The sequence below is a fragment of the Boleophthalmus pectinirostris genome, unplaced genomic scaffold (genome assembly GCF_026225935.1).
Source record: "Boleophthalmus pectinirostris isolate CB_2022bp ecotype Guang Dong unplaced genomic scaffold, ASM2622593v1 HiC_scaffold_1, whole genome shotgun sequence".
Taxonomy (NCBI): Eukaryota; Metazoa; Chordata; class Actinopteri; order Gobiiformes; family Gobiidae; genus Boleophthalmus; species Boleophthalmus pectinirostris.
This window is the reverse complement of record NW_026570970.1, coordinates 22,460,801-22,472,874: the sequence shown is the minus strand read 5'-3', so window position 1 is coordinate 22,472,874 and position 12,074 is coordinate 22,460,801. Positions and strand designations below refer to the sequence as shown.

The window sequence follows — 12,074 nt, the reverse complement described above, 5'->3', positions numbered from 1 at the left end:
GTCCACAAAGTTTTCTCATCTCTAAAAGTAGGTTCAAAGCAGAAAATGATGCACATGACCAGTGGCACTACCGTGATTAGGTCTGGATTGGTTAGGAGGAAGTTAAAACTACTAGTAGTGCTTAACTCAATTCAGGTTTTCAGGCTGAAGGCTTTATTGAACAGGAAAATAGTGTGAAATGAGGTGAGGGGAGACATTTGGCAAACACCACCACCAAGCATATTGATAATATTTTACGTATTTTGTTTTACTTCTATTTCAAAACTATTCTAGTATTTTTGTAAAACTTATTGTGGATGGATTTTTCACACATGTAATGTAAAAAACACAAATAAAATATCCAACTATTCCACCGGGAGCCAGCTGTAAAGTCCCCCTGGCTGGAAAGTCAGGGGGACTTCACTGAATTGTACCCTTTATGAAACTAACTAATGGTGAATTACTTCACGGTGCACAGACCTCAATGCAGATCCATAAATCAAAAACCACAACGACAAGGCAATGGTGGCACTGTGCATTGAGTCGACACAGAACTATAATTTGGGCTCACCGATTTCACTGACATGCGTTGCCATAGTGATTAGATTTTTTATTTTTATATACAAATCAAATATGCATTTTATTTGCATTTTATTTGCATTTTTGTTAATTAGTCCATTCTATATGCATAAACGGCTAGAATGCGGTTACATAACTCCAGTTTAGAATCATCTTTGCCATTGAGTTTTCAGTCCTGTTCTAGAAACACACAGTCTCCAAAGGTCATTTCAACCCAGACGCAGCCAGCGAACGCACACACTCAGCAGAGCTTGTGAACGGTCTTTATCGCACCATGGTTTCGGCAATGAATTTCACCGATTTCCGGCAAACCAACCCTGAAACCAAATACGAGGTTTTGGGAGTCATCGGAGAGGGCGGGTACGGTACTGTTATCAAGCGCCATGATTGAGTGACAGGAGAAATTGTTGCTTTAAAACGCCTCAAAGATGACAGAAAATTCTCCAAAAATTTCCACAGGGAGTTGGAGATGTTAAGTTATATCAAGGAGGAGCTACATTCAGACAGCTTCAATCTGATTAAACTGGTTGTCTTTTTTGACTATAATGGCTGTGGGTCTCTTGCGTTTGAGATGCTAGATGTAAGTGTCTACCATCTTGCAAAGGATTTCACGCTGAGCCAAATACGACCAATGGCAAAGCAGCTCTTAGTAGCTCTTCACGGTTGACGTTGTGTTGCTCTCATGCACATGGACATGAAACCAGATAACATTATGCTGGTAAACCAAAAGGAGAGGCCATTTAAAATCAAGTTAATAGATTTTGGATTGGCAATATACTCTAGACAATTACTAATTGGACAGCTGATGCAGCCAATTTCGTACCGTGCCCCAGAAGTAACACTGGGTCTTCCACTTTGGATCTGGCTTGGTGTCTCCTTCACTGGTTTGTCAGTAACACAGATTTCATTGCCATTTCTGAGTTCAACTTCCTGGACAAGATTGGAAAAATCCAAATGGAGACTGAAAACTGCAGGAGTTTAGGGAGACCTCTGGGATGAATCCTAAGATGCCACTTCCCAAGCCATCTGCTACAAACCTGGAGCAGCTTATCAAAGGTTCTAGAAGGATTGTCTCCCATCAGGAGGAGAGAGAAATGGAGCAGTTTCATGACCTGCTCAGTAAAATGATTAAATTGGACGCAGAAGAGAGGATCGTGCCATCGCAAGCCCTTGATCACCCGTGCACCACCATGGAGCACTTATCTGACGGAGATGATTACATGAAGAAGGCGCATGAGTTAATGTGTGTTACTGAGGCTCAGTTTGGACCATCACAACAACAGGCCAACCAAGAACCTGCTGAGATGGACTTTCCTAAACCAGTCAGCTATTCATCAGATGACAATAACTGGGATTTGGAGGACAAGATTGTTTTCATAGCAAGTTCTTCCATCTTAATTGGATCTACTAGTGGTAGCAACACCAACAAATGTATCACTAGATCTCCAGGTGAGATTTCATTTTGCGGATCTCCAAAAATACAAAATGGCTCCAAAATATTGCAGTGTTTACAAGAAGGTCTACCACATCCTAGTCTTCAAAACACTAAAATAGCCAACATCTGCTGTGAAGAGAAAGACATAATCTCTCCTGCAACTGAAATGCATCAAAAAATTCCCTGCGTTGAATAAAAAAAAAAAAATACTGCAAAGTGTAGTGTAGTGTTTTTTTCGTGTATCTCTTAAAGAACACATATTATGCAAGTTCCATGGAGATAGACAAATTTAATATTATATTGAAACATACTTGAATGAAAAACATGTTCAGAAAATTATTATAATGTAATTTTAGCCACAAATCACACACACGATCTCTGTACTGAGTCATTGGGAACCAGCTGGAAGGTCCCCCTGAATTGTACCCTTTATAAAATTAAGTTAATCTATATACATTTAAAAAATGATGTGGTCTCAAACACACACAAATAGAGTAAATACAGTGTGTCAAATTACTCCTCAGGAATACTCCACAGGTGAAGCATATACTTTATGTATATTCTGTCAATTTAATTAATCACAACTATTTCAGGATTTTATCTTAACTATGTATTTCCCTGAAATTTCTAAGACCTTCCTAAAAGTTATTCTGAATGATGTCTGAAAATATTCTGTAGCTTTCCAAGTTTCTTGTGTTGCGCTGCTTACAAATGATGTGCATGGCAAGCAGGTAAGGAAATAATTAGTATTATATGACACAGGGAACACGAAAAAATTATTTCAAATATGATTTCATAGTAAAGGTCTGTGAGCAAATGAGGATTATATTGATATTACGTACTGAAAAAAATGTGTGCCGCTTCGGGAAGATCAGTAAAATGACATAAACAAGACCCAACATTTAGTTTTGCTATATTCACATTTCATCTTATTATGATCAGTGTTGGGAGTAATGCATTATAAAAGTAATGTATTACAGTAATGCGTTGATTTTTGCTGTAACGCAGTAATGTAAGGCATTACAGGGGAAAAAATGTTAATATTTTACTCGGTACAAATGTGAGTAACGCGCGTTACAATGCTTTTTTAACCTGGATTGAAGTGGTGGGTTTTTCTTCATAGAAATTCGCTAAAATCACCATGAAATCAGCAGCAGTGAAATGCCAGAGACGCGGCCGGATATACCTTCAGTTAACCGCGGGCGAAAGGACCAACCCGCTGTTTAGACCTGGTTTAGACCTGAGTCACTTCTGGTTTAGACCTGGTTTACAGTCGTCCCTCGCTCTAACGCGGTTCACTTTTCGCGGTCTCGCTGTTTCGCTGTTTGTTTGTTTTTGGTTTGTTTGTTTGTTTTTTGTTTTGTTTTGTGCAATTTTGCTTGCCTTTTGTTTTTAGTGTATGAAACACGTATTGCGTTCCTCCCGCTGCGTCCTGATCGGCTGAGGGACACCTGTCTATTGTACAGTACAGTACAGAATGTGTTCAGCTGCCAAATTTAAATAAATGTTCAATCTGTAGCAGTGTGATTCTGAAGTGCTGTATGTCTGCAAGTTTTCTCTCCGACAAAATCCACAACGTCGACGAAACGTTCTGCACTGACAAAGGCTCCTGCGCTCACACCCAAAAGACAGAGGACGATGCAAACCATTGCACAAAAAGTTGGACTTCTGGACACGTTGAAGGAAGGTAGAAGTTACGCGCTGTAGCAGAATCTTGCACCGGGTCTTGTACCCGCAAATAGTTGCTGAAATTAGGACCGTGAGCCCGAGCAGCAGGGTCCATAAAGCGTGATCGGGCGACAGCCGCTCTTACCTCCATGAGGTGCGGAGCAGAGCCGATCCTTTCTCCTGTGGTCTCCTTCGAGCCCGTCCCCACAGTGAGTCCTGTTTTAGTCCTAGTTCAGTTCTGGTTTAGTCCTCCTCTTCAGTCCTGGAATCAGTCTGAGGTTAGTCCTGTTATAGTCCTGGTTTAGTCCTGGTTCAGCTCTGGTTTAGTCCTGGTTTAGACCTTGTTTAGTCCTGGTTCAGTCCATATACGGCTCAAAAGTTCAGCTTTTTCGCAGTTATTTTGGTGAGAGTAACTTAAAGTAATGCAATAGTAATATAATGCCTTACATTTTAAATGCAGTAATATTGTAATGTAACGAATTACTTTGAAATGACAGTAATAAGTAATAAATAACACATTACAGTTTTAAAGTAACTTGCCCAACAGTGATTATGATATAGAATGATGACATTCGAACTCAATATGTCACAGTGCATGATGCAGCCTACAAAAGGCCCACAAGAATGTCCCCCCTCTCCCGGACACAGCAGTTACCTGCGTGCCGCCCAAGGGAAGGGGGCGCCTGAAGGGAGGATTGGAACGGTTCCGCCAAGAGAATGGGACGCTCAAGCTGGGACTTTCAAGCTGATATTCATTCCACCTTAGTCCTTGCTATAACCTACTTGTGTGTCCCAGTCTCCCGGTTCATATCACTTCATGATTCCAATGTCATCAATAATCATCTGATCTAATGAGAACAATATTGCCATTAAACTTTGTACATGTTGGCATTTGTAACGGCGTGTAGAAATGTCAAGAAATTCCACCATATTCCCATGAAGCAAATTATAATAATTGCTTTGGCTGTGAGGCAATTTGTAATGTATAATAAATTACAACTTTTATGCTTCTGTGTATTTATGAAACAGCCTGGAGTGAGTTCACATTATTGTTCCACAGCATTCAGGAAAAACAGTTGATAACCCCAAAGCCATCTCACATAGCCAGACTTAGTTCCCATCCCTTACATAGGCCTGTCACGATAAATACTATATCGACTTATTGTTCAATATATGGAACTATACTTTTTGGGGGTCAATATTTATCATGGGTACTTTTTCTTTACAGTAGTGAGAAAATGTTGCTCACCTTCTCTGTAGTATGATGAGATTTAAGCCTCAGAAGATTGAAATAACTAACTAGCTACTTAAGTGTTTCATTCTCTTATTTCTTTATTTAGTTTATATTTTAACAATATTTTACATTTAGAATACTTTTGGGGGGATAATTCCAATTTATGGTTTGATTTCAATATTGTTGTTATATTTATGGTATATATTTACTTCAGCAATATATCGCACTTCAAAATGTGTTATTGTGACAGGCCTACCCTTATATTATACTTTAATCAGTGGAGATTTGGGTTTATTGTTGTTATTGGAAGTCTGTGTGCTTCCAGACATTACTCATATAGCTTTTAGCAGATTAGCGGGAGAATTAGGTCTAATTACAAGTTCATACATCCACTTTCTAATCCACTCTCAACTGGGAGAAATGCCTGGGAGAAACGGCATCTACTAATGGCATTGAGAATCCTTTTTAGAGCATATCTTGTAAGCATCTTCCACAAATAGACCAGCAGAGTTTGTTTATCTGTGTGGTTCTGTGCCATTTCCAGCATCCCCAGCTGCTTTCTCACCTGTTCTTACACACCATCGATCAAAATGACTTCTAATAGATTTTATTAGTAAGTCTGAAAGCAGTGGTAGCATGGCAACGGTGGGAGCTATAGACAGACGGGTGGCGTCAGCTGTCTCTCAGACACTGGGCTCTGATTGCTGAGTGGAGGTATGAATGTGAGTTACTTCCTGTTTCCGCCTGATAATTTAGAATATCCTATTTATACACTGCTGATTAGCATAACATCGAGCAGCCGAAGACACACTGTTTTTTTCCTGTGCTACGGGTGTGTTTTGGGAAGTTTGACTGATTATTTATGATTCTTTTTTACAGCTGCATGTGTTTGTACATTGAATTTAAACCTATTGCTTTCTCATGTAAATAAACTACTTGTGAATATTTCTTCCTATAAACGTAACCCCTTAAGGAAGACATATTATGCTTTTGTTTGCTATTATTTTGAATATTAGACATTGCAATATTGATGTAAAACAACTTAATAAAACAAAACAGTTAGCTGAGTTGACTTCTAGTTGAAAACTGCATCACTGATTCATGCCACCAAAAATATCAACAACTAACTCTGCCACTCAGACGCTACTGAATGCTCTGTGTTTCACCAATTAAGAAAAAAAAAAAAAAATCAAACAATGAAGTACAGAGCAGTGGACGTGTATGTGGATCAGTGAAAATGGTATCTTAAATGCAGAAGAATAAAGATTACACAAACGTGCATCAAATACTCCACATACAGCTTCAAGTGGGTCATTAAAAGAGAACGGAAAACAATTAATAAAATGGTAAATCTTTTAAAAGTACGTTTTGCATAACATGTTCTCTTAAATGTTTTCTGCATGAAATGCAATAGCTCACTTAGCCTCACCTGTATAAAAGCACTGTTACGTGAATCTATTCATTATCTGTTACCATGGCGCCTGTTGGCTGGTGGTTAAAGCTTTTGACAGCCTTTTCATAAGAAATTGGATTGTTTTACAGAGGCAGCATTTGTACTTTGGAGACCTACATACTGCATATGAACATATGGAAGCATTTTCATAGTGTTGCCCCCTGGCATTAGCCTTCTCACACAAAAGGACAAAAATAAAGTGCCAATATCGATACCAATATCATATCGCTGCATCATAGTAGATGGATTGGTTTAATGATGCCATACTGTAGAAAATTCCAAGCAAATCCATGTAGACAATCCAAGTAGACACGGAAATGGAAGGTCCCCCATCAGAAAAGTTACAGACTAGAGTAAAAGTTAATTCACTTTCTCTGCCCTGATAGAAATATCTAGCATTTTGTGCAAGATTTAGGTTTCCCTGTTGGACATCTAAAGGACAAAACTAAAGGGTTGGTGCCAGATAGTAAGGTCCAGAGGGACTGTCTGCTGTGATTGGTAATTTAACTGATGAAGTTTAGAAACAGAATTATAATTTAGGTTAAATTAATGTTAGGGAAATGTTTTGATTTATTTACTGGCATAGAAGTGACCTTAAAAATGTATTCATTACCTACAATTCTTATCTCATCTTACACCATAAAATAAAACATTCAACAGTTTGGGTCTTCAAACTTCAACAGAAATTTACACATTACCACAGCAACCACAACTACGTCATCATCATTATAGACCAAACGATCCAACACTAACCGAAACAAAGACATGGAGACCAAACTGTGCATCTTCTACCTCATGGAGTACATGCAACTGAGTCACAAAACCCTAAATTTTATACATTTCTTACAAACAGTTCTTTCTTGATCTAATTCAAAGGGGGACACTGCTTTATGAGGTATGCAGCAAAAGTTTTAGCAACACCTATTCATCATATGAGTTAGGCCTATATCAATCCTGTCCTGTGGCCACTATAAACATACAAACTGAACCAGTATACAGCTATGTCATAATACCACACAGAAGAAACTCTATCTCCTATAGAGGAAATGAGCCAAATGATCTTTTTCAGCGGTCTAATGAAACTGTGTCCATTATCATTTACAGAAGTGTAATGTGAAAGAATCAGTGGTTACATATAACTGCAGTGTACATAGTTAGCATTTGACCCATTCAGTGGCTGATGGCAATGAGGAGACTGTAAATTCATCTATAGATCTTGAAAGGATTTTGATTGAATGTACATGTCTGAAGGATTAACCAACATGACGTCCTTTAAATTGTGTTAAGAGGAAATATTATAGACTTGAGCCAAAGTACTAATACAGTGTAGCTTACTGGTCCGCCATGGGGTTAAAGGGGCACAGACTTTTCAAGTAGGAAGTCCTGGATGTCTCCATGGAAGTGTTACTGCTTTGCTTTGAATGTTCCTCATTATAGTGTTAAAAATATGTATCTCTATGGAGACAAGCAGTTGACACTATCAGGGCAATATTATGTATTTCTTTTAAACACAAACATGCGTATAGTAAAAAATGATCCACATGCATATGTATATCCATTTTAAGTCATTTCAGAACATCTTTGTAAAAATACAACTTTAATATTATGAGATGTTTTGGACCAACATTGGCCAGTAAACTGTCTTTTTACATCAGTTTATAGACCGAAATGGGATATTGACAGAACTCATAACTTAGAACCGGTATCCAATCCACCTCAATTTTCAATAAATGTGTCTATATTGATACCAATATTATATCGGTGCATCTCTAGATAAATGGACTGGTTTAATGATGTCATTCTGTAGAAAATGCCAAACAAATCCATGCAGACAATCCATGGAGACATGTAAATGGCAGGTCCCCCACCAGAAAAGTTACATACATAAGTGAATTTACTTCCTCTGCACTATATACTTTATGGTGTGACCACAGCTAATCACACTAGTGTGCAGTGATTTGTATTTTGTACATAGATTTATTGAGTGATCCAAGCATGGGGTTACCCCAGGCTGTCTATAGGTGTTTGACCTCTTGTAAGTGAAAGTAAGAGTAAAGGATTTGTGTGTAATTGTGCTTATGAGTGTTGGGTAAAAGCAATACTTTAGGATGCTTTTAAGCTCTTCTGCGTCCAGTTATTTATTAATAACTATGGTTAATAAGGTATAAAAGCGCTAAGGACAATAAGATTATAGATAAGAAGGCAAATTAAGTCAAGGACAAATCGTGTTTTGTTTTTGGTAATTTCAGAAAAATCCTGTGGATGAACACGTGTGTGCAAACAAGTATCTCCGCTCTGGCCTGTGTAGTCTGGATGTTGTTAATTAAAGCTGGCACTTAGCCTACTATTTCTCTGGGAATGTCAGATCGGCTTGCTGCGCTGACAAATAATCGTTAGCACTGGTTTCATCAAAAGACACAACATCTAAGGCCAAGTTGTGCATGTAATCATCTGCATACATCAAAACCTCTGCTCTGCACATGGGCTGTATAAAAGAAGAGAAGTGTTAATACTCTTCAAAATGTAAACAATACTGTATTTAAAGCTTATACATAAAGTGGATGTTGAAAGATGGACTAATCGATATGTTTTCTCTGGAAGTGACATGCCTGGATAGGATTAGAAAGAGTGCTATATAATACCGGGACTTATGGATGTTTGGGGAGTAGTTTAAATTAAAGAGGTCAGATTGAGAGAGTTTGGTAGACTAGAGTATGGACGGTAAGTTAGTCACTATAGATGCCGAAAAGACTGAAGACGAGTTGGAGGAAGTGGGAGTGGACATGAAGTTAGTTGGAGTGAGAGAGAAGAATAGGCTGTTGGAGCTCACATTAAATCTCTAACTCATATTACAAATTCTTTGTTGAATGATATTGCATTTTGAATTGTAGCCTATTTTTATGCTTCTTGCTGCAATCTTCCAATGTTCTGAATCTGAACTGTTGCATGGTAGCCTCTCGTTTCTATGGAGATGACAAGAGGGACAAAGTTTTATCATGACAATATTGTGGCCATATTAAAAATGAAGCCTACGCAGCCACTCCAGGAGTGATGAGGGGCTTAATTAACTTGACCAAACTGACACAAGGGACACATGGGTGTGTTCCTGCTCACATGCAGGGCATCACTGTCTATCACAATCTCCACCAACGCAAAAACCTCTTTTCACTTTAACTGTCTTGAAGAACTTGCCTACTTAAACTGATGCACTGATGTGCTTCTATGTTTATATCCTTCTTACAAAATAGAGGTATATATTGATTTGTATTTTTGTGGAAGTTAAATGTAAATTTTGGCCAATTCAAGATGTAAAATTATTAATTAATTACGATAGGAAATGGTGTGGCTTTAATGTACCTGCTCTTGACAACAAATGGACTAACAGAAAATGTCAATATAGTTCAACAGTCTCAACTGAAGTGGTGCCATAAGGACTCCATGTGACTCAATAAGGTGCAGTGTTGTACAGAATTGTAGGCTACTGCTGTGATTGCTAATGATCTTAATTAGCGAAACAAAAGAAATCTGGTTGTAGTTTTGGGAAATGTTGCGGTGGAGACACTTACTGGCCCATTACCACTTTCATTTGTGTCACTTCTTAATCCTCTTTTTGCAGCCTATAAAAGCAGCGTTTAAACACCCACTGGAGCTCATTAAACGTGCCCGGTACACAGTAGACTCGCGTCATTTAGAGCATCTTGAACACATTTACTGACATTTCCAGGCAGCTGATGTGATTCCTCCATGACTCCCCTTCTTTCTTTTGTAGAGCCCCACTCGGCAGCATCAGGATCCCACTGTCACTACACACGTTTACGCACAAGCAGCAAGACAATTGGCAATCTATAGGCACAAAGATGCCAAACACGGCGCGAGATCAGTATAGTCAATGTGTGAATAGTCTCTGTACCTGTTTTGTAGAAGGCATCAGTGTCTGGGTCGCTGCTGGGCGCCTCCTCGGCCGCTTCTGCAGGGTTCATTCCGCTTCTAATACAATCCACCGACAAAGAAAGATAGAAATAACGCGCCGGTTACTCGCTCCTGTCCGTATCCCTTACATGTTTCACTCGTCTGGGTTTGTCTGCCAGCCCTCCTCCGCTCCCCCGGGCTGCTAACACGCGCTCTTTCAGTCGCCCTCTTCGGTTTGTTTAGTGTTTCGGGGCTGGCTTGGTTCCTCTCTATTGTTCCCCGGTCCAAGCTTTCTCTCTCCGCCGCTGTCCGCCAGGGTCTCTGCCTGCTCCCCCTCCTTCTCCCCCGCGCACCGTCCCTCCCCGCTCCTGCCTCTCCTCCCTCTGCCTCTCCCTCGCCTTCACTTCAATTCTCTTGGCTTTACTGGCAGCATGCAAAGCCCTTATAAAGCTAAGGTATGGCCTTGACTGCAAAATATCCAACTTCACAGTAGCTGTAGACCTATATTGGGCAAACAGGCAATAGGCGGAGCTGTGAACTGAAAACAATTCTGAGCAATGTGTCAAATCCCTATAGGTCTCGTGCGGTACTGCAACAATAAAGACATTTTAGGCTATATTAGAATAGGCTATTGCTTTAATATTTGCAACGCTGTTTGAAAATGCAAGCATGTTCATTTATTTAAAAAAAAATCATCTCGTGGTTTAAATAATTGAGTTTATTATGTGGGCTATGTGCTACCTCTACTGCTTTAACCAATTCTCATTTTTAGGGTAGTTTAGTTAAAAATTCACAGTACATAGTCTATTTAGGACTATTAAAAACCGCAAAGGCCAAGAAACTCCCACACATTGTTTATCATTAAAGAGAAGAGTCATTTCTCAAACCTGTCCCCTTACTCACTTTAAAATATATCTGTGTTATTCTACATCCAAATAATTGAACACTATTTACCATCATAAAGCTTAGTTTATCCTAGCTGCTGATCTGTCAGATGCCTTGTTGGGCGGCTGTCTAGTGTCTACACAATGACATCATCACTTTACACCGATGTGAATGGCTCCATCCTTGAGAATGGCCTTGAATATTATAGAGACTATTATAGACACTATAATAGGCCCACACTGGTTAGCCTTGTCATCTGAGTGAGAAGGACGCACCTTCATATGACACTAATTGCCACACGCGCGCCCAGGGACAAGCAGACGTAGGTTGATCGGACAAGATAAGGTCTCTACGTGTGTCCTTTTTTATGTTGTATGCTACTGCCACCTACTGGACTACATGTTCAAAGACACTTGCGTACTGGAAATACAATTATAATGCATTCATGTTAAGTTCGTTTAAAGCCACATTTGGACGTAAAAAAACAAACAAACAAACAAACAAAGGTTAAAAGTTTAAAATACATTATTTTTTATCCTCAATAATAACATATTAGACATATATAATATAATAAATACAAATCAAATAAAGGGAAACATAAGCATTCATAAATCAACATGCCATAACAGTGAAACTATGGAAATGTAGAACAAGGATGCTTTCTACAGACACTAGTAGGGTCATCTTACCGACTGCAAAACTGCCTTAATTGGGTGTACTGACTTATCTAAACAGCAGGGGGAGTTCAAGGTCTGTTTCTAAGGTAGAGTCTAAGCGCAACCTTTTGAGCTCGCTCTAGCGCTATCTATGAAACTCGAGGCATTTTGTGTAGAAGTCAGATATTGATTTTAACCAGTATAAATGTAGCATAATATTTACTGCAAGAATCACAGGCACAGAGGAAGCATCAAGTTCAGTCTCATTTGCACATG

General features: G+C 39.1%; 1 protein-coding gene across 1 annotated transcript in view; it reads right to left on the bottom strand.

Annotated features, from left to right (window-relative positions):
- kalrna (kalirin RhoGEF kinase a) overlaps positions 1-10,477 on the bottom strand; it is a 103,290-nt gene extending 92,813 nt beyond the window's left edge. The window contains exon 1 of the mRNA XM_055149335.1: positions 10,259-10,477. Coding sequence (XP_055005310.1) covers positions 10,259-10,328 — 70 coding nt within the window. The 5' untranslated portion in view covers positions 10,329-10,477. The remainder of the gene's footprint in view (positions 1-10,258) is intronic.
- Positions 10,478-12,074: the final 1,597 nt, after the last annotated feature.